General features: G+C 43.3%; 1 protein-coding gene across 1 annotated transcript in view; it reads right to left on the bottom strand.

The window, feature by feature from the left end:
- LOC126416985 (uncharacterized) overlaps window positions 1-24,251 on the bottom strand; it is a 40,447-nt gene that overhangs the window by 2,283 nt on the left and 13,913 nt on the right. The window contains exon 2 of the mRNA XM_050084869.1: window positions 6,221-6,571. Within this exon, the coding sequence (XP_049940826.1) occupies window positions 6,221-6,556 (336 nt within the window). The 5' untranslated portion in view covers window positions 6,557-6,571. The remainder of the gene's footprint in view (window positions 1-6,220; window positions 6,572-24,251) is intronic.

Raw genomic sequence — 24,251 nt, 5'->3', positions numbered from 1 at the left:
AGCTGTCCCTAGTTTGAGTTTCCATCCTGTTAAGTGAGCGTAACTCTTGGCTGCCTGTCTCACCGCTTACGCAGCTGTAGGGGCTTTTCTCAGATCGATCCTCGGAGCACTGTCTGTAGCGCACTCCCTTCTTTATTTGATCTGATTGTGTCAATTGTTTCAAAATATGAAACTTCCTGGCAGATTAAAACCGTGTGCCCGACCGAGACTCGAACTCGGGACCTTTGCCTTTCGCGGGCAAGTGCTCTACCACTGCACAAGTTGTTTCTGTTTGGACTCTGATCCTTGTTAATAAGAAACTGCAAAAAATTTCTGCCAAATGCCTATGACAGACGTATAATGGAGAGTCGAGTTTCATTTGGTTCAAATGGCTCTGAGCACTATGGGACTTAACATCTATGGTCATCAGTCCCCTAGAACGTAGAACTACTTAAACCTAACTAACCTAAGGACATCACACAACACCCAGTCATCACGAGGCAGAGAAAAGAGTTTCATTTATCAAAAGGGACACTGTAAGTTCTAAAAAAAAAAAAATAGAATTTAGAGTTCAAAACTGAGTCCCTGACTTCCACGACTCAACAGGTATCAAATACCAACCGCAGCTTGCTCTATCTGTAAGATATTTATTAAATGACGTTGCATGAAAGCTCTCGGATCTGATTGTATAGAAGGGTACTTCCCGTGATTCTGACATTCAATAAGCCATGGAACGTGTTTCAATAACAAAATTCACTGCCTTTCGGGAATGCTACCCATTGTAACCCGTCTATGTCAGGTAAAAAACAATTTAAAAAAAAGGTTTGTGGGGCTTTTAAATGCCAACACACAAATCATCATTTCTTACCAGGCGATAGTATTTTTCACAAAGCATATTTAGCGTTGAAATATTTTGAGTATTGTTATACTCAAGAAGTCCCTCTAATTGTCAAATACCTGCACTTAAATATCAAAACACGTCGTCAGTTCTAATCTGTTATTTTAATTAGTGGAAAATGGGTTTCCTGTTGATACTGGCGGATGGCTGCCCCGTTCCAGTTATAAATGATTCGGCAGCTGTTGATTTGAAATAGTGGCCCTTCGACAGGACGAAAGACTAAAAGGACCGAAATGGAATGGTTCAACTACTGAAGTATGAAAGAAGGCCCCAGAAAAAACATGCGCAGTATCAGAAGGGTATGCCATGAGACTGATCTCGATGAGTATGAATCACAGTACTCAACGCTCAAGGTAATGATCTGAACTAACTGCTGAACATTTAAATGAACATGCGTAAACTACACTTTGCAGTTACCAGCTGGATTACAAACAGGACACAGCGAAACTGAAAAAGCTGAAAAGCACTTCACAAAAGTAACTCCTTGTTTATTGTTGTGTAACGGAATGGTGTTCATGAGTGATGGTTATAAAATGAAAAATAAATGTTTCATTATTAATGAAATAAAATATTTCATCATTAATGTAAACTGTTAGCTTCTCTTCGAATCATTTCCATCCGTTTAAAAAACGAAACTCCGCCCGAACAGGCAATGAAGGCCCAAAGCGACCGACCGATCACCGTGTCATCCTCAGCCCACAGAGGTCACTGGATGCAGATATGGAGGGGCATGTGGTCAGGACACCACCCTCCTCAGTTTGCCTCACAAGGGCTGAATGTAGCCCGCTTGCCAACAGCGCTCGGCAGACCGGATGCTCACTCATACATATGTTAACCCAGCCTAACAGCATTTAACTTCGCTGATCTGACGAGAACCGATGTTATTACCGCGGCAAGGCCGTTGGCCTCAAGTCCTTCCGCTTGCAGCTAATTAATGTAAGATTAGAGCCCACTCCTGACATAAACGTTATATGGACTATCTACATCTGCGTACATACTTCACAAGCCACCGTGGAGAAGCTTACTTAGTACCAATATTATCTATAGTTCCATTGCCGTTTGACCGAGGAAAAAAGACTGCACTATGCGTCTGTCTTTTTTATTTTATTTTTTTAGTCATCAGTCTTCTGAAGGGTTTGATGCGGCCTACCAAGAGTTCCCCTCCTGTGCCAACTTTCTAATCTCAGAGTAGCGTTTGTAACTTAATCCTCAATTATTTGCTGGATATTCAAATGTCTCTTTCCCTCCACAACTGCCTCTTGTACCATGTTCGTCATTCTCTGATGTCTTAGCGGTTGTTCTATAATCTTGTCCCTTCTTCTTGTCCCTGTTTTCAAAATATTGTGGAGAATCTTCTTACTCCTCATCTTATCAGCCCACTTAATTTTCAACATTCACCTGTAGCACCATATATCAAATACTTCGATTCTATTTTGTTCCTGTTTTCCCAAAGTCCACGTCTCACTACCATAGAATGCTGTGCCCCAAATGTACATTCTCAAAAAAATCTTCCTCAAACTAAGACTTTTGTTTGATACTAGTATACTTCTCTTGACTGTACACGCCCTTATCTCTCTTACAGTATTCTCATGATTCCTACGCGGGGTATACAGTATAATGGTCGCATAATGGTTGCTAATTTCTTCAGTTTACCCAACGCGGGTTCATGACATTAGGCTACTTTTTCTTCTAAGGTGTCCCATTTAAGACCAACGAGCATTTCTGTTCCACTTTCGCATGCGCTATACCGATCCGCTGCTATCGGAGTTCGATGTCTCTTGTCTACCTACGAGATAAGGACTCCGAGCACGGAAACGAGACCCTAGAATTATTCACGCTAGCGTCTTGTGTGCTATTTCGTTTACAGATGAACTGTACTTTCCGAGAATCCATCCAACAAAACTAAGACCTCTATTCGCCTTGCCTAATACTGATTTTACATAATAGTCCCATTTCATATCACAGCTCAGTATAGCCCCAAATCGTCATATGATGTGCCTTGCTCGGAACGTTAACCCATAATGTTGAAAACTGTCAGGTATTTTCTCTTTGTTACTTGCACTGCCAGACATTTCTCCACATCTATAGAGAAATGTCACTAATTACACCAAGTGAAACTGTTGTCAGAGCTCTCTGAAATTCCTTACTCTATTTCAATGACGATACTTTCCTGCACACAACAGCATCGTCAGTGAACCATCGTATAGTGCTCCTGATTCTGATATAAATGAGATATGTACACTACTGGCCATTAAAATTGCTACACCACGAAGATGACGTGCTACAGGCGCGAAATTTAACCGACAGGAGGAAGATGCTGTGATATTTAGCTTTTCAGAGCATTCACACAAGGTTGGCGCCGGTGGCGACACCTACAACGAGCTGACATGAGGAAAGTTTCCAACCGGTTTCTCATACACAAACGGCAGTTGACCGGCGTTGCCTGGTGAAACGTTGTTGTGATGCCTCGTGTAAGAAGCAGAAATGCGTACCATCAAGTTTCCGACTTTGATAAAGGTCGGATTGTAGCCTATCGCAATTGCGGTTTGTCGTATCGCGACATTGCTGCTGGCGTTGGTCGAGATCCAATGACTGTTAGCAGAATATGGAATCGGTTGGTTCAGGAGGGTAATACGGAACGCCGTGTTGGATCCCAACGCCCTCGTGTCACTAGCAGTCGAGATGACAGGCATCTTATCCGCATGGCTGTAACGGATCGTGCAGCCACGTCTCGATCCCTGAGTCAACAGATGGGGACGTTTGCAAGACAACAATCATCTGCACGAACAGTTCGACGACGTTTGCAGCAGCATGGACTATCAGCTCGGAGACCATGGCTGTGGTTACCCTCGACGCTGCATCACAAACAGGAGCGCCTGCTATGGTGTACTCAACGACGAACCTGGGTGCACGAATGGCAAAACGTCATTTTTTCGGATGAATCCAGGTTCTGTTTACAGCATCATGATGGACGCATCCGTGTTTGGAGGCATCGCGGTGAAGGCACATTGGAAGCCTGTATTCGTCATCGTCATACTGGCGCATCACCCGACGTGATGGTATGTGGTGCCATTGATTACACGCCTGGCTCTCCTCTTGTTCGCATTGACGGCACTTTGAACAATGGACGTTACATTTCAGAATTTCAGATGTGTTAGGAGCCGTGGCTCTACCCTTCATTCGATCCCTGCGAAACCCTACATTTCAGCGGGATAATGCACGACCGCATGTTGCAGGTCCTGTACGATCCTTTCTGGATTCTCCAGATCTCTCACCAATTGAAAACGTCTGGTCAATGGTGGCCGAGCAACTGGCTCGTCGCAATACGGTCAGTACTCTTGATGAACTGTGGTATCGTGTTGAAGCTGCATGGGCAGCTGTACCTGTACACGCCATCCAAGCTCTGTTTGACTAATGGCCAGGCGTATCACGGCCGTTATTACGGCCAGAGGTGGTTGTTCTGGGTACTGATTTCTCAGGATCTATGCACCCAAATTGCATGAAAATGTAATCACATGTCAGTTCTAGTATAATATATTTGTCCAATGAATACCCGTTTACCAATTGCATTTCTTCTTGGCGTAGCAATTTTAATGGCCAATAGTGTATGTTGCGAACATTGTATGTCCTAATGCTCTTCCTTAGCCGCGCGTAGTGTCTGGGCGGTTAGAGGCGCCGTGTCACGAATTGCACTGCCCCTCCCGCCGAAGGTTCGAGTCCTCCCTCGGTCGTGGGTGTGTGTGTCGTCCTTACCGTAAGTTAGTTTAAGTAGGGTGTAAGTCTAGGAACCGACGACCTCAGCAATTTGGTCCCTTAGGAATTCATATACATTTGTTGCTCTTGCTTAGAGCACATCCCGATATAACGTGGTTCCGTAGAATTCTAGCCATTCAATATACGGTTCTCGGTTGCATTTGTGAAACATATGTATTAACTATTGCTAGATATTCGTTGCAAGTTTATGTAGGCCTTTATTATTTTACAATAAATAGTATTGCAAATAACTGCTGTTTACCAAATGTGCAAGACGTTTGAAATAAGTATGAAACAGCACACTTCAATGCACAATAAGAAAACAGTTTTTGTTAACATGTAAGCACTCTGCTGGTATCATTGATATGCATTTGGGAGAGCTACATAAATCTAAAGGACACATTCTGGCAATGTTGGAAGAAGTTGAGGTTTTTAGCGTGCAACTGGGAGAGCAAAACATACGGTGATTTTTTTATATACATACTTCCTAGTGAAATCAGGAAACATACACAAGACATATTCGCATGTCAAGGTAACTTCCTACAGATACACACCATCCGCTGGTATATAAATGATGAGAGGTGCAATTCTCCATGACAAATAAAACCAGAGGGTATTAGCGGTGCTTGTGTTTAGTGTTGTTTCCAGGCCTCGTGGAGTATATACCTGGTAGAGTATAAAAGAGGTATGAACACATGAGTGATCACTGTAAACTGCACTCATATGAGACAGCGTTATCAGCGCCTGACAAGTCTGAAGTGTCCTGATTGTGAGTCTCCATTATGCCAGCTGACGGAATCATGCAATACTGACATTTGTGGGCATTCAGATGTAACAGTGGCCCAACTAGTTTACGTCTCTGTTGATCCATCATGGACAGGGGACACCGGCTGTTCAAGTAATTATCAACGAAATTCACCAACAGCCATGTAATTGAGATGTCATTTTATTTTGACTATGGATTATACGGTACTGTATAATAATGTCGTTTACTTTTGAGAGCTGCATATGGGGCCTGAAATTGGCACAGTGGAATGCCGAAACTGATAATCAAAATAAAATAACATCTCAATTATACGCCTGCTGGCGAATTTAATTGATAATCCTACTTTAGCGCTCATGGGACAGAACAGTGGTGGCATTTTTCAACAGAGTAATGCTCATCTACACACTGCAGGTGCCTCGCTGAACTGCCTGAGTGATGTTGAGGTAATCCCATGGGCATGAAGATCCCCAGATCTGGCCTAAGTGAAAATATGTGGGACCTTCTAGGAAGTAAATTCCATCCCACTACCAGTATCCTGATTATGAAGGACCACTTACAACTGTTGTTGGCTAGCTTCTCTCAGGAGAGGATAGCACAGGTTTAAGATACTTTTCTCAACTGAACAGTGCTTTCATCCATGCTGGAGGGGGTGCAATATAATACTGATGAGTGGGCTCAATGTGACAAGTTCATTTTTTTAGGGCAGTGTAGTTATATATGGAGAAGAAGAGAAACGTAAATATGGTTTGCTGGATGATAATATCTCCCAAACAGGTGTCCGTTATCCAGTGTACTTGAGAATGACTGGATTTGGCCATACTGACCTGAAGAGCGAGCCTGTGGAAGTCGCGCTCACACATAGCGATGTGTAGCAGGCGGACGAGCCAGATGGCGGTGGTGTCAGCCACACTGAGCGTCAGCGTGAAGACATCCAGGTCCGTGGTGCCCTCACGGCACATCACGGTGAGCTGAGAGCATAAGAATGTGAAGCAGACGGTCGCAAAGAAGAGGGTACGCAGCCGGAAGAGTAGAACAGAGCCGGCGGCGCTGCGCGGGTGTCGCATGATGGCCGCCCAGTGGAGAGGCCGCGTTAGGTAGCCCAGGTCGCTGGCCGCCTCTACCGCCGCCACCGATGCCTTCGCTGGACGAGCTGCTGCCATGGTATCCGGAATACACTACACGTACAGGGAAAGCAAGTTTCATAGTGGGTAGAATGTCTGTCGTTTCTATTTAGAGAATTATAACTGGAGTGGGTTGTGATTTTAATATGTTGCTATCTGACAAGCCCTGCTACGATTGAATGCTCTCAGATGTCAGACAAAAATTATGTAATTGACCTAACTGATTAATGTTCTTAAATAACCTATTCAGGCTCAGTGGGGTAAAGACTAATCCTAGTTAAATTAGAGTAGTAGAATCCCATGAAGACATTTATTACAAAAAATCAAGAAAATTGAAAAATAGAATCTGCACAGTTACAACACTCAATTAATTCTACTTGTCAGACTAAACTTAAGATTGTCACAAGACCCATCTTCTACGCAAAATTCACTCCTCAGTCTCATTTTCACAGCAGGAACTCTTAAATGGTTGGTACTGTGTAGTCTCTTTGTTAGTAAAAATCTCCACTGTCTCTGGCGCTGACAACAGAGAGCTCAGTGAACTATCTAGTGGAACTGAACACATTTATCATTACAGTTCCCTATTTTTCAAGGTGTGGCGCATATCTCACGATAAATAGTTGAGTGGAAAGCGTATCTACCACGCCGATCTGCAGAAGGCTGTGGTTATTGTGGAGGTGAAGTATGATGTACAGATGTGATTTCAACTGCACAAAGGGCGTGTGGTTCTATTCAAAAATTTCTACGTTCATAGTTACTCAGCTACAGAAGCCAAGACAATCTGCTTGTGCTCTTGCCAGGAGCAGACACTTCATTCAAGTGAACAATTTGGAAAACTTATAGCTCCATGGGAAAGCGCCGATTTTTCTCTCTGATCACAGAGAAACAAAACGATTCTGCACAATCAACACCTTCCCAGACTAAGTTTGAGAGTGATCGAAGCACACTTTGCCAGCAATGTCTTAAATTATACACTCTCCAGAGATGCATGTCAGCTGGACACCCACCAGAGAGTCCCCGACACTTTCCACTTTGATATTTGCAAGCCTCGATTCACTAATGTCGACTCTCAACTTAGTCACTCTTTCTAGACACGAGACAGCTGGCCAATCTCCGAGCAGTTCACACAAAATGTTCTAGAAGCTTCTAGAACAATTGAAATCGAAGTTCTCTTGAAGAACTTGGCCAATAACAAGCGCTATACATTTTGTATGGGAATAATTTTTTATTATCGACTGTGAGTGCCTGTATGGCGACAGGAGACACATTCCAACAGGGCTCAAAAAATTGCAGATGATTCTTGTTAGGCAGCTACCTTTATTATCCCATTTTAACTTTCGCATGTCCTCCAGATGGAAGGCAAACCTCGTTAGGCTGCTCCACAGGACGACTTTGCAGCGGGCTGTAAAATTATGGCATTCGGCCCTCAGAAAAAGCTCCCAGCTTGCCCCCAACCCTGAAGTCCGTCACTTTCTCAGCTCCTCTCGCTGTCCTAGCCAGCGCAAAAATTACTTTTGTAAAGCATGCAATACTTCAGTTGTTGGTATGAAACAGTATCAATCTCTAACATTAATACTCTGATAACCCCCCTCCCCCCAACATTCGATCCCAAATGATATAATTAATCTATCTAATAAATAAATTACTTTAACTGATTATGTAAGGAGGCAAAAGCTTGCCGCCTTACAATTCAAAAGTGAGGAAAGTTACTGCCAGACAGGTTCAGCTTGATCTGAGTGAAGCGTAGAAAGCAGATTGCTGAAGAATCGCAGTAACCTTCAGTGCTACTGAACACAAGGAGAACAGTTTCTGAAAAGGATTGTTGCACTTGACGAGAAGCAGATACGAGATTTTGAGCCAAAACTGAAGGCTCAGTCGTCACAATCTGAAAGTTCCGTCTCTCCATGCCCGAAACGTTCTGCCGCCAACAATCAAAGGTGAAACTGATGGTGATCTTTGTTTATGACATGAATGGGGTCATAGCTGCAGACAGAGGCCCCAGAGGACGTCTTTAGCAGGCGTGTACTGCAAGATGTTTTGCGCAATATTTTGCACCGGAAAATTCGTCAAAGAAAGCCTGACGTGCTTGCAGCTGGAGTCCGCATTTTGCGCGATAATACAAGACCGCGTATTGCCCTACCTCTGAGAGAAATGCTCAACAAATATGGATGGGGAATACTTCCCCATTCACCATATAGTTCTGATATGATCCCACCAGATTTGTTTCCCAAATTGAAGAAACAATTCCGTGGCAAACATTTTGGTCCACTTTATGAAGCTTCCAGTGAGCTGACCCGAGAAATCATCAGCTCAACAATGAGTGTGCCCTATACGGAGCACAAAACTTGCCAAAACGTTGAGAACCAAAAGTGGAGATTATGCTGAAAGCCTATAAAGGTATTCTGTAAAATAAATTATTTTCTTCCATTCGATCTAACGGTGTGTAGAAGTTTTGAAACGACCCTCGTATGATTTATGAAATTCCCTATTAGTTTGTCTGGTCGTACCATCGATAGAAAAAAGTTTTAATATTTATTATAATTCTTCTTATTGATTAGATGTAGCCCACCACGACACTCTCATGGTCTGGAACCGCGCGACCGCTACGGTCGCAGGTTCGAATCCTGCCTCGGGCATGGATGTGTGTGATGTCCTTAGGTTAGTTAGGTTTAAGTAGTTCTAAGTTCTAAGGGACTGATGACCTCAGAAGTTGACTCCCATACTGCTCAGAGCCATTTGAACAATTTTGAACACTCTCTTGTGCCAACCTCTTCCTCTCAGAGTAACTCTTACAGGCAACATTCTCAATTATTTGTTGAACATATCCCAGTCTCTGTCTTCCCCTGCAGGTTTTACCCTCTGCAGTTCTCTTTAGTGCCATGGTAGTTACTCTCTGATGCGTTAACTCATGTCCTATCATCCTGTCCCCTCTTCTTGTCAATTCCACATGTTCTCTTCTCACAGCTTCTGCTGAAACTCTACTCATTTCTTACCGCATCATCTTTATATAGCACCACACCTCAAACGCTTCAGTGGTTTTGTTTTCCGTTTTTCCCACAGTCCATGCATACAATGCACACAATGCTGTGCTCCGCACATACATTCTCAAAAATTTCTTGCACAAATTACTGCCGATGTTTGATACTAGTAGACTTCTTTTTGCTTGGAATGGTCCCTATGCCGGCGCTATTCTGCATTTTATGTGCTTCTTGCTTCGTTTGTCATACGTTATTTTGCTTCTACTTCGCTCTCCAAAGTTTTTATTTCACGTTTCTCTCTGATCTCATTCTTCTACCCCACATTACTTTTGTCGTTCTTAGGTTTGCCCCCACTCTATCTTATCTGATCAGTAGGCAGTCATTACATTCAGTATGCTCTGCAATTCTTACTCTCTTTTTTTGAGGATAGCAACCTCATCAGCGAATCTCATCATTGGTGTTTTCTCCCTTTGAATTCTGATCCCACTCCTGAAGCTTTGTTTTATTTCCATCACTGCTTCTTCGACGTACAAGCTCATCAGTAGGGGAGAAAAAAATCGAACTGCGACCGTGAGACTTGGTGTTAAATTTTGTCTATATACTCGTCCTACAAAGCAACATGTTTTTTTCTCAACGGTTGATGATTTGGCAGCAATTTTTTTTTATAAAGCACTCCGTCTTCACGCCACGAGTGGCCTACCGGGACCATCCGACCATCGTGTCATCCTCAGCTGAAGATGCGGATAGGAGGGGCGTGGGGCCAGCACACCGCTCTCCCGGTCGTTATGATGGTATTCTTGACCGAAGCCGGTACTGTTCGGTCGAGTAGCTCCGCAATTGGCATCACGAGGCTGAGTGCACCCCGAAAAATGGCAACAGAACATGGCGGCCTGGATGGTCACCCATCCAAGTGCCGACCACGCCCGACAGCGCTTAACTTTGGTGATCTATAACCGGTGTATCCAGTGCGGCAAGGCCGTTGCCTAATTTTGTCTATAGAAGTGCACTTTAGTCGTTGAAGAGTCATTACACCTCGAAAATCACCGAGTAATCGGTCTGTAGATGATGGCCACACAATGGCCGAGGAATGATGGATACTGTACACAAAGAAAAAGCCAAGCCTTGTGAGAAAATAGCAACTGAGAGTGAAGGACGTCTTGGAAGTTTTGCCGCATTGTCACGAGGAAGCTAGGTGTAGGATCGCTACGTAGCCATGAAGCCAATGAAATAGCCGACACCCAGGCGCCAATCCATCAAGAAATTAGCCTATAAAGAAGGGCATTATCATTACACACAGAGTGTGAGAAGAGAGAATGTCTTTTGTAGGGACACCTATACGTCATGAGGAGCCAATGAGAGGCTTATGATGCAATGCGTAACTATACAGGGTGTATCATAATTAATGGCGTAAACGCATACAGTTGAAAGTAGACGATACTAGAAGCAAAAAAGTCTCTGTAAACATAAGGTCCAAAATGCATATCTTAAGAGCTACGAGCAAGTTTTCATCTTCCATACTGTGAAGCAAATCTCTCCTATTGCAAGCTCTTTGCTTTCCGTATTATGGGAAGTGATAATATAGACAAAAACAAGAAAAAAAGTCCAGTAAACATGTGCTCTAAAAGGCATACCTTAAAAGTTATGAGCACTTGCTCATTAGAAGAGTTGTGTTTCAAAGTACCATAGCTCTTAAGATATGCGTTTTAGATCACATGTTTACTGGAAATTTTTTTTCTTGTTTTGGTCCATATTATCACTTCCCAAAATATGGAAAGGAAAGAGCTTACAGTAGAAAAGATTTGCTTCACAGAGGATGAAAAATTGCTCGTAGCTCTTAAGGTATGCATTTTGCATTTTTTGCTTCTAGTGTCGTGTACTTTCAACTGTATGCGTTTACGCCATTAATTATAATACACCCTGTATGAGGAGAGACACCTCTCTTCTTCCATCCACCTCTGAAGAATACAATTAGAGCCAAAGCAATGGAAGCATGTCTTCAGGATCAGATGATGTCGGGGATAGGCGGTATAACGTGTGGAAATTATGAACTGAGAGAATAAAACTCTGGGAACATGACGTTCCAGGCATAGTAACAGAGCAGATCAGAAGGAAGAGGAGGTGAGTAGTACGCTACGAATGAGATGTATAGAGTAGCAAGAACCAGGCAGGGCTAAAACAGGAGTACGCGAAAGAACTTGCCCCCCTTCTAACAGCCGTGTACCGCAAGTCTCTAGAGGAACGGAGGGTTCCAAATGATTGGAAAAGAGCACAGATAGTCCCAGTCTTCAAGAAGGGTCGTCGAGCAGATGCGCAAAACTATAGACCTATATCTCTTACGTCGATCTCTTGTAGAATTTTAGAACATGTTTTTTGCTCGCGTATCATGTCATTTCTGGAAACCCAGAATCTACTATGTAGGAATCAACATGGATTCCGGAAACAGCGATCGTGTGAGACCCAACTCGCCTTATTTGTTCATGAGACCCAGAAAATATTAGATACAGGCTCCCAGGTAGATGCTATTTTTCTTGACTTCCGGAAGGCGTTCGATACAGTTCCGCACTGTCGCCTGATAAACAAAGTAAGAGCCTACGGAATATCAGACCAGATGTGTGGCTGGATTGAAGAGTTTTTAGCAAACAGAACACAGCATGTTGTTATCAATGGAGAGACGTCTACAGACGTTAAAGTAACCTCTGGCGTGCCACAGGGGAGTGTTATGGGACCATTGCTTTTCACAATATATATAAATGACTTAGTAGATAGTGTCGGAAGTTCCATGCGGCTTTTCGCGGATGATGCTGTAGTATACAGAGAAGTTGCTGCATTAGAAAATTGTAGCGAAATACAGGAAGATCTGCAGCGGATAGGCACTTGGTGCAGGGAGTGGCAACTGACCCTTAACATAGACAAATGTAATGTATTGCGAATACATAGAAAGAAGGATCCTTTATTGTATGATTATATGATAGCGGAACAAACACTGGTAGCAGTTACTTCTGTAAAATATCTGGGAGTATGCGTACGGAACGATTTGAAGTGGAATGATCATATAAAATTAATTGTTGGTAAGGCGGGTACCAGGTTGAGATTCATTGGGAGAGTGCTTAGAAAATGTAGTCCATCAACAAAGGAGGTGGCTTACAAAACACTCGTTCGACCTATACTTGAGTATTGCTCATCAGTGTGGGATCCGTACCAGGTCGGGTTGACGGAGGAGATAGAGAAGATCCAAAGAAGAGCGGCGCGTTTCGTCACCGGGTTATTTGGTAACCGTGATAGCGTTACGGAGATGTTTAATAAACTCAAGTGGCAGACTCTGCAAGAGAGGCGCTCTGCATCGCGGTGTAGCTTGCTCGCCAGGTTTCGAGAGGGTGCGTTTCTGGATGAGGTATTGAATATATTGCTTCCCCTACTTATACCTCCCGAGGAGATCACGAATGTAAAATTAGAGAGATTAGAGCGCGCACGGAGGCTTTCAGACAGTCGTTCTTCCCGCGAACCATACGCGACTGGAACAGGAAAGGGAGGTAATGACAGTGGCACGTAAAGTACCCTCCGCCACACACCGTTGGGTGGCTTGCGGAGTATCAGTGTAGATGTAGATGTAGATGTAGAGTATGAGTAGCCATACAGTGATAGGGAGATGCAGCATCATTACACTACTGGGGTGACAATAGTCGAGGGATACCTCCTAATATAGTGTCGGACCTCCTTTTGCCCGGCGTAATGCCGTAACTCGATGTGGCATGGACTCAACAAGTCGTTGGAAGGCCCCTGCACAAATATTAAGCCACGCTGCCTCTACAGCCGTCCATAACAGTGATGTGTTGGTGGTGCAGGATGTGCACGAACTTGCCTCTCTATTATGTCCCATAAATATTCGTTGAGACTCATGTCGGGCGATCTGGGTACCCAAATCATTCGCTCGGATTGTCCAGAATGTTCTTCAAACCAATCGCAAACAACTGTGGCCCGGTGGTGTGGCGCACTGTCATCCATAAAAATACCATCATTGTTTGGGAAAACTATAAATGGCTGCAAATGGTCTCCACGTAGCCGAACATAACCATTTCCATTCAATGATCGGTTCAGTTAGGCCAGAGGACCCAGTATGTTCCATTTAAGTACAGCCCACACCATTATGGAGCCACCACCAGCTTGCACAATTCCTCGCTGATAATTTAATATTTTATTTTTTATTTTCTACTTTATTTTAATCTGTTGCACATGAACTGGCATGAATATAGCACATAATATTTTAACACAATTTCAAATATGTCAGTAATAACTAAGCTCTCTGAGCACTATGGAACTTAACAACTGAGATCATCAGTCCCCTAGAACTTAGAACTACTTAAACCTATCTAACCTAAGGACATCACACACATGCATGCCCGCGGCAGGATTCGAACCTGCGACCGTAGCGGTCGCTCGGATCCAGACTGTAGCGCCTAGAACCGCACGGACACTCCGCCCGGCCTTTTGCAATGACTTTCACAATTTTCTTACCAGGACATTCTAATTGCACCTGCAAGTTTGTGCAGTAATCTCGTCAACTGTTGTAGAGAGACCTGGGACAGTCCATCTGAGTCTTTTTAAAAGGGTAGGCCGCCACAAACTATCGAACGCCACAGCTATATCAGTCATTATGCCTGTAAGATACTTGTCGAGTGAGGTGTTCACAATATTCACTGCATGATTTATCGCATCCTCGGTAGATTTCCATTTCCCGAAACCGGTTGCAGTGGGCCCAAGCCCACTACCCACTAACTGTCTGTGGCCACTCAGGCGGCGGCACCGAACCCTCTCCTTTACTTTGGATGCAGAATTTACCAAACAAATCACCATGGAAGATTTCGGTTCTCTTGAGTCTTTGTCTTACCTCTCTCTCTCTCTCTCTCTCTCTCTCTTTTTTTTTTTTAGTGTACTGCTATTCGAGATTCAAATTCTCTGCACCCGACCGACGTTCGCTTAATAACACTGTTATATATGGCTCAATTTGGCCCACTAGCAGTTGCTATTCTGCCAGGATTTTATCAGGTTCTGCTACTTTCTTCTTCTTTAACTTCAATATTGCCAGTCTCCTGGACAAATGGGAACACAACACTGTTCTTCAAATTCTGCTCTAGTAATTCAGTAGCAGATACCCTGCAGTGGTTGTATTTTAAATTCTGCCTTTAAAAATTCCCAATTCGCCTTGCGTAGGTTGTGTAGTCACTCAGACTGGATGCAATTGCCTAAGTCATTATCTGTGTTTGAAATTGTAGTCAGACGACCTCGAGGACATAATATGGTATACTGATGAGGAATTCCGCGTAACCAAAATGGTTACACTTATTAGGCAGTATAGCACGCAAAATTGACTGGATGTATAAACCAACCAGAAAAAAATGCCAGGCCTAGGGAAGAAAACAAATACAAGACGATCCGTTCGTCCACTATTATGGAAGCCATTGCTCCACTTGTTCAGACGGTGGCCACTAAATCAGAGATTGAGGTAACACAGGCCACGCAAGGAAGCACACTATTCATTAAATCCAATGACAAGAAAGGTGCAAAGGGAATACACACGCATCTGACAGAGCTAATTGATCCGAAGAGAGAAAATAATATAGAAAATGAAGACAGCACACAATGTAGTTATAAATGAAAACAGAAATAGAAGAGGACATCAGGAATGTAAAACAAATTTCGTAGCTGAAAAAAGAAATGGTATGCGAGCCATTTAGGAAGCGTAGGCCGAAACAGTGTTTGACGTCCTCAGAAAGAGAATTGAGTCATTATACGAACAGAACTTGGACGGAACGACATATAACATTTCTTAGAAGAAACAACAGTCAGTTTCAAAACAGGACCACGAGAGAACTTACAGCAAATTATCTGCTGGAGGGAAATCCAAAAATCAGAGCACATTCGGTTACACCGAAAAGAATATACACTGGATTTCGATCAACAACTGTGAATAACTACGTTGCAGTCACCAAACGCTGTAACTGCCACGAATATGTGCAAATTGCAAAGTACTATAAGGGAAACAAACCTACATGCTCCCACTGTGGATAGCGCGACCATCTAAAAAATAATTGTAAAAATATCAAGGAGCTCCAGTGTACATTCCATCAGCGACAAGGAAGAAATCATGCAACCAACGAAATAAAGACTGATCAACGTACCAAATGCTACTACAGCGGCAAATTAAAAGAATGTTCCTGTAGCGGCAAATTCAAAGAACCGAATATGAATTCTAAACCACTGTGTAATCTGCTGGCGGGCATCACAGGACACTTCAGAGTAAATACAAACGCAGCAAATGTCAGGTTGACGGTAGAAGAAGATGAAACATTATACAGAAATAAAACTGTTAAACCACTGATCAAATGGATTATAAAGTTATCTGCCATCTTCGTAAGAAACGGAAACCTCCGTCGAAAAGAAAGCGAGACGCATAGAGAGCCAAAAATTTCTGGTCTAATGTGAAGGGTAAAACGAAAAGACACAAATCTGAAACGTGCCTGACAACATACACAAAGGCGATAATGAGATGGACAATAAAAAGGCCAACAATAAGAATAACGGAGAGGAGTGGAGTTTCTGGCAGCGGCTAATAGGAAAATAAAGAACGGACAGCATGCCTACCTCTAGACAAGGAATATTCAAGGAATGATATATTCACAAATTTAAAAAAAAAATTGGAAGTGCAATGAATGCAAGGTGTGACGCCACGCAGCACATAGCGGAGTGTGCAGCACGCAATAGCTAACAGAGGAAAATTATGAAAATGCACAGGTCATAAAACCTATAAGTGGCAGTGAGAATTACGAAAAGAATACCAGTGAGGACATGAAATGTAAAATGGAATAAGTTTGTGGCCGGAACCGTGGCCTGTTTACGAAATGTGTGAAAACGCAGTGAGATTAGTTAAGGTGGAGGATATGAATGTGTTAACCATAGCAATAATACACCTGGTTAGGCTCACTCATCAAAAGGCTGTACCATAAATTTTCGTGTCATGGAGGAAGTTCATCATATTCAGCCCGGTGTCAACAACCTGCCTGCAAATAGAAAGTAACTGCAGACTCTAATTCACGTCATCTTTAAGAGGAGGACGAAGAAACTTGATACTGAGCATCTGTACAGGCAAATAGTGATGACATAAGGCCGAATTATATGTGATACAGGTTAGACTCGCCTCATAGCTATGTTCTTACTAGGTCCCTGTAGTTTTCATGTACAATCAAAGAGCAGCCCAATGGTAATGCAACAGAGACAAATGATTTAAACTGGCCAGATAAATGCGATTCGCAGTGCCATGGTGATGCAAGAACTTGGGAAAGTGTTAGAGGAGCTGCACTTACAAATACAATGTAAACGGAAGCCATATTACAGAAATGGGGCATTTCTCGACATGCCAGTTACAACCGAGATCGCAACATCTGGTCACCACTGATGGCCACGATTTTGGTGCCAGATAAAGACATGACAGAGACAAAGATACGACAGCTCTGCGACGAACACGCGGTGACAATGGAAATAATGACTACCTTTGGAAAATTTTACATAACTGTCCACCAGCTTAGCTGGGTGGTAACCTGCTCGCCTCCCATGCAAGTGATCCCGGATTCGATTCCCTACTGGGATGGAGGATTTCTCAGCTGGAGGACTGCGTGTTGTGTTGTCCTCATCATCATTTCATCCTCGTCACCGAAGAGCAAGTCGCCCAATTTGGCGTCGAATGAAATAAGACTTGCACTTGGCGACCGACCTTTCCCGAGAGGGATCTCCCGGCCAACGATGCCATACGCTCATTTCATTTCCAGTTTTTTACATAACTTATCTATATTTTCAATACATTAACACAGTAAAAATTTACACACATACAAAAAATTTAAAAAAACAGCAACAATACTGAGTCGAATGGACGTAATGGACGCAAACACTAAATGAACATTGTTGCATAGCAGAGTAACAGTCTTCATGTCATGAATAAGCCACTCAACCCACCTGCTTTCCAAAATTGCGCAGGTGCGACGGTAAATATAGATATCACCCTCGGAAATTCGAAAGTCAGTGACCACATTGCCAATTGGAAAGTCTGTAATGGACTTACAACACGTGACCATAATCTTGTTGCCAACTTGGGACCATGGCTTCTTGGGGACTGCGCCACAGTCGAACCCTACCATCATCTCTTACCAACAAAAATCGGGACTCGTCTGACAAGCCACGGTTTTTCTGTCATCTGGGGTTCAACCGATATGGTCACGAACCCAGGAGAGGTGCTGTAGGCAATGTCTTGCTGTTAACGAAGGCACTCGCGTCGGTCATCTGCTGCCATAGCCCATTAACGCTAAATGTCGCCGCACTATCCTAATCATACGCGTTACACGTCCCACGTTGATTTCTACGGTTATTTCACTTAGTGTTACTTGTCCGTTAGCACTGAAAACTATAAGCAAACGCCGCTACTTGTGCGTGGTGAGAGGTAATGCCTGAAATTTGGTGTTTTTAATGTGACACTGTGGATCTCGGAATATTGATTTACCTAACGATTCCCGAAATGGAATGTCCCGTGAGTCTAGCTCCAACCACCATTCCGTGTTCAAATTCGTGCTGCCGTAATCACGTGGGAAACATTTTCACATGAATCACTTGAGTACAAATGATTACTCCGCCAATGCTCTGCCCTTTTATACATTTGTGCGCGATAGTGCCACCAACTGAATATGTGCATATCTCTGTCTCATTACCTCCCACCTCAGTGTACTATCAACATAGTTGGTGTGATCATAAGGGAGAAGGCGAGGAGTTCTGCGTGCTGTGATGTGGGTGCAGTATCATTTCATAGAAGACGGGACGGTACAAGCCAGACATCGTCTCTGTACTAAGATCTGGTATTTTCTTGGGAACAACTTCTTGAATGCGAATAGAGCAAGAGTTAACATCGTTTCTGAAATAAATTTAGAAGTTGCAAACCACATCTGCTTAACGCTATCTCAATTTATCTTCCAATGCTTACCTCATGTAATCAGGTATTTAACAGTACAGCCAGGTCTAGGCTCTCTCGGCCACAGGTAAGCTGGCTAAATCACTTGTCAAAAATCCTGTCACCAAATCTCAAACAACACCCAAGTTTGGGACGCAACAAGACGTCACTCGGTGCCATGTCCTGAAAATGCGGATTATAGCGGGTGAGGTAAAATTTGATGGCTCAAAGAAGCAACATAGTTGTGTGCAGAATCAGCAAAGACATTGTCATGGAGCACGAGACTTCAGTAGTATGCCCCTGTGATGGTTCGTCTCTTACAAGCATAATACTCTATGTAAGCATCACACCACGTTCCAAAAATCGGCATTGGTCAGTCGCAGTCACGCCGAAGTATCAATGCCCCTGAAGCCGGGGAGCGCAAACATATCAATGCCGTTACTCGGTCAGGAAGGCAGCAACCTCGACCTACATGTGAGCGACTGCAAGCGAGCTCAGAAGAGCACAGAAGAAACTGCCTTTGTTACCCTCGTAACATTATGTAAGAGTCCCTAGGTAGGACGCAACATTGGCTCACAGGAGTTTGATTAAGCAGTTAAGTTATTGTAGTAACTTCGTTAAGCAAATGTAGCGAAACTGATGCCTGCTGACAATTTGAGAAGAGTAGAAACGATTCGGTCATTATTAACGACATAGTAGAGCGGAGCCTCTCCTAAGCAACATACATACTCCACCCGCACTAGCCTGAATCATTCGACCGGTAGGATCGATGTCGTTCATGTCATTAGCGCTGGATTCTCTGGTTATACGAGTAGTATCGTGAGATCAAGTGTGTGAGACTGTACCAGCGTTGGTCTTAAACTTACTGCTTCACAAGAAGTTCAGTGATTGTTAGTCGCGAATAACGAAGTCTAGCATCCAGTACTGAAGTCAGAACAGTAGCCAGCATTGATGGGTAGTCCAGGGTTGTTTACCAACAGGCTCCGGTCCAGGACAGGAGCTGTCCTTAACTCCAGCGTCGCATGTATGGCAGCCACCCGTGCCGGCTTCCAGGTCCCGCATCAGCACATCACGGCGGTCCTCCTAAGAGGACAACTTGGCCAGTGATACAGGAGAGACTGAGTACTCCTCAATACCAAACACACACGCTGCAGTCCTCGCCATACTGAAGCAGAACTACTGAGGAAGTAAATCGCCGCACTAGGGTATCATCGACTTCCGCTCCCCGCTGATGCAGAGTCGTCATCAGCTGTGATTCTGCTGTTGGATTCAGCGATTTACATAGACAGCAGCATTCGCAGAAGACACGTCAACGACTTGTGTTCTAAGTAATAAACGGAATGATCTTGAATACTGTTTTATTGCGTCTAACGGCGCCACAAAGGTGCTCGGACTAATCCCTGACTAAACAGTTGGAGTCTCCAGCCCAGTAATGGGCGACCCTCACTGAGTGATTAAGAATATATTTTAACCCGCCACAGGCTTTATAATAGATAAACAAATCCTGGGAGCCATCGCTGACTTCAGCTCTAAAAATAGTATGTTATCCACTCTTACCCTTAGGGAAGCTGATAACATATACTATCATCAATGCAATGCACGTGCCCCCATGAATGAAACTAACAGAACAGATCCTGTGAGAATAGAATAATTTTGGAAAGACCTGGAGGAGGTACTACCCAAGATTCCAACGAAGAATGTCATCCTGCTTCTTGGATACTTCAACGCTCAACTCAGGAAATAAATAAATTTGCGAACGTACCAAAGAGCTATCCAGCCCACAAGAGGACTAATCCTAATGGCGCACGACTATTGGAAATTCGTAAGAGTTTTGATCTGATAAAAAAGCGACAGCACTTAAACGTGTTCCAAGGATAGACAAACCATGTGTATCTTCGAACACTCTACTAAGAGTTCCAGATCGATCATGTATCAATATCAGGATGTGCAGAAAGGGAAATTCAAAATTTCAATGTCTTCAGCGGTGCAAACTTATTATTCAGATCACTTTCTTTACAAAATTAAGATCAAAATTCCACCAAGAGCCCATCAAACTGAAAACACTATCAGTATCTTGAAGTATAATACAGAAAGAAGAACTTGCAAAGATTTAAAAAAAAAATGGTTCAAATGGCTCTGAGCACTATGGGACTTAACTGCTGAAGTCATCAGTCCCCTATAACTTAGAACTACTTGAACCTAACTAACCTAAGGGCATCACACACATCCATGCCCGAGGCAGGATTCGAACCTACGACCGTAGCGGTCGCGCGGCTCCCGACTGTACCGCCTAGAACCGCTCAGCCACTCCGGCTGGGGAAAGATTTTAATATTAGCTCGAAGCAGAAGGATTATCAAGAGTGTGAACAGTTAAAAGGTGCAAAGGAAACATTTCGAATTATGAGAAGGAACGTTTAATCCAAATAGAAGATGACTTCTGAAAGAACAGTTTAGGAGACTGTTTTAGAACGTTCAAGAATAACTTAAGCAGATACGTCAGTTTTAGGAAAGGTGGTATATGGAGAAAACAGTCGGATGTTGGCCAGATACTTTGAAGAGCTCCTGAACTATTAAGTCCAATCTGAGACATTCATCTAAAACGAAAAAGAACCGAATCCCTATTCAGAGCGAATTAGTGTCGAAGAGGTTAGGGACTTCGAAAATACTTTGAAGAACAATAAAGGTACTGTGCACGATCGGTTAATTGCAGAACTCTTGAAGTATGCGAGGGAGAATACGATCATCGGACTGACAAATATTATAAGTGCACTCTGGGAAGAAGAGCAGCTTTCAGAAGGATGCACGTCGTCACTGATACATACTATACACAAAAAAGGAGCTATGTCAGAGGTTGGGAAGTACAGAGCAATGCCATTAATACCATTGGCTCAAAGGTATTCTCAAAAGCATTACTGAACAACGTAGGAGGCTTCAGAAAGGGGAGATGATGTGCAAAATTAATTTTGAATCTGCAACTGCCACTCGAGTATCAAAAACAGAGAAGCAAAAATTTCTCGCTCACAATTGTAGTTCAGGAAAGCTTGTGGTTCTGTAGATAAACGAACACTGTTTCAAATTTTACAGGAGATGAGTTTGGACAGAAAATCCAGTGAACTGATTACACAGAGATTAAGCAATACAGCGTCCAAGGTCAAGTTCAGAGGAAATCTTTCAGTAGCCCTCACGATTAAATACGAAGTGAGACAGGGAGACGGACTCTCTCCTTTGCTTTTTAGCTGTATGTTTGATAAAGTGATCAGAGAGTGCGGACAAGAAATGAAAGGTGTCCGTGGAATACGACTGGGGTGCAAGAAAAAGAAAAAAGAAATGCGCAAGCCTTGACTTCTACTACTTTGGACAGTGTGTTGAACCAACGTATAGTGTAGTGCTGAATTGTGAGTACTCACTTTCCTGTATATGCGTGTTTCTCAGACGAAGATTGTTTCACCAGAAACGAAACGAGACTTCCTCTCCATTTAACGGCACCAAGATTCAAAATGGCTCTGAGCACTATGGGACTTAACATCTGAGGTCATCAGTCCCCTAGAAGTTAGAACCACGTAAACCTAACTAACGCAAGGACTTCACACAGATCCATACCCGAGGCAGGATTCGAACCTGCGACCGTAGCGGTCGCGCGGTTCCAGACTGAAGCGCCTAGAACAGCTCGACCACAACGGCCGGCCGCCAAGATTCGCTGATTTGTGACGGAGGTACTGCATGATTTTCTGGATGATATTCCACATGATCTTCACGGAAGGATGTTGTCCTAGTATGTTGAAATTCTGTCTGACGTGGAGCATCTGACTCGTAGACACCTGTGCCAGACGTTTCCTCAGATGAATGTGGAAAGAGAAGGTTAGGTTCGTGGCCAGCTCGTTTAGCTGATGTGACTGCTTTTTTAGGGGTGAGTTGTACGGAAAATCTGTCAGGTCCGCAGTGGACGTCCTAGCAAACTTTACCGCTGCCGAAGAAATTGTTCCACAACTCTGGAGATATTTCAACGGGTACAAGAGAAGTTTATACTACAGGCATTTGGATCAACTTTAGTGCAAAAAATATTTTGTGGAGGTTGCAGAGACAAATAAAAGTATTAAAAATATATGTCTGCTTGACTGTTTGGCCTCGTCAGTAGAAAATGCTCTGAAAATTTTAAATTTTATCGTTACGGGCATAATTTTTGAGAATCATTTCTGTATCAAGATTCACCATTTTTAAACGATTCTTTTGCTCTTTTCCGCTGACCCTGAAAGTTATCTTATCGCTGCAGTAATGTGCCCCGTGTAGAGAAACCAACCAAGGGCACGAGAACTAATGAAAGCTGATTCTGCGTGATGCCAGATTCTCTGTGCTGTCATGGATCCATCGTCAACTGACGCTGAGAGCACTCGAGGTATTCCTCTCTTCCACTTTCCGTTAATTTCCATCGTATTCTGTCATGGTAAATTCAATAATTAACATACAAATAATGTTCTCTTTTTATTTAACACATGAAGAGGTGTGCAGAACGGTCAAAACTATTAATAAAATAGAAATGGGTAAGTACGGATCCACCATCTATCATCCATCGTGTCACTTGAAGTCTCGTTGAATTTCATAACGAATCGTGCTTTACAGTGTTTCGCACTCAAATTCGCCAAGAAAGGTGGTGCTGCCGTGAGACGCAACAGTCGCATAATTTTAGGACGTCAAACTGTCATCTAGATATGTATTTTCTGTAGTTTCTTTAAATCACTTAAGAAAAATGCCAGGTTGATTCCGCTGGAAAGCAAACGGCATATTTCGCTCACTATTCTTCCACATTCCGAATTTATGCTCTCGCTCTCTCTGTCTCTCTGTCTGTCTGTCTCTCTCTCTGTCTTTCTAATCACCACATAGTTGTTAAAGCCTACTCTAGCCTCCTTGCTTCCTGAGATTCTGAGACAGAAGCTAAAATATGGAGGATGGAATGTAATCATGATTTCCACAGTGTAGGAAAGCCTTTTATTTTTCGTTGCATAATTGGTAGTATTGCCGCTGTACTCGTAGTAAAATTTCAAGGTATTACATTTCTGTTGTTTCTGCATGCCTACAGCTAGGACAGGATATTTATGGTTGGTGCGACACAATACCTATCTGCCATATCAATCAGTCGGCGAGGATAAGATAGTAGTTGATGTCTCCAGCACAAAGGTAACTCTTAGGTTAGTTGTGATAACGACCCAGACAGTGTCTGTTATTCCATACATTGGATGTGACAGCAGTTCCCTATGGAGATTATCTCTTGAATTATGAAAGGTGGCTTGTGGACTGCATATTTATTACTACAGTTTACTGCTGAGTATTAAAACTTGCCTGCTTACATATCTGCTCATTTCACCCATTTCCCGTTCTATGTTGGAACCAACACTATAATTACCATCGCCACCGCCAACGCTACCAAGAGCACCAACACAAACACCCACGCACACACACTCACTCACACACGCACAATTCCCCCCTCCCCCCCCCCCCCCCCCCTCCACACACACACATACACACGCTACAACCGTCGCCTTCATCATTCACTTGCGATTTTCCATCACCATCATATTTTCACGAATTAGAATTCATAGTCACGCATTGGAGACTGGAACACTTCCAGCAAATAACTGAGGGCATAACTGAGGGCGTAGTTTCCAATTGCTACTTTGAAATAAGAAGATAAGCACAAGAGTGGAAATCGTGGCTGGTTGAATCATGCCCAGAAAAAAAAGTAATGAAAAATAGCAGAGATGAGAACAATGAGGAA

Source organism: Schistocerca serialis, chromosome 8 (assembly GCF_023864345.2).
Source record: "Schistocerca serialis cubense isolate TAMUIC-IGC-003099 chromosome 8, iqSchSeri2.2, whole genome shotgun sequence".
In the NCBI taxonomy this organism is placed as follows: domain Eukaryota; kingdom Metazoa; phylum Arthropoda; class Insecta; order Orthoptera; family Acrididae; genus Schistocerca; species Schistocerca serialis.
The sequence above is the reverse complement of the archived record's forward strand: the minus strand, read 5'-3'. Positions and strand labels throughout refer to the sequence as shown.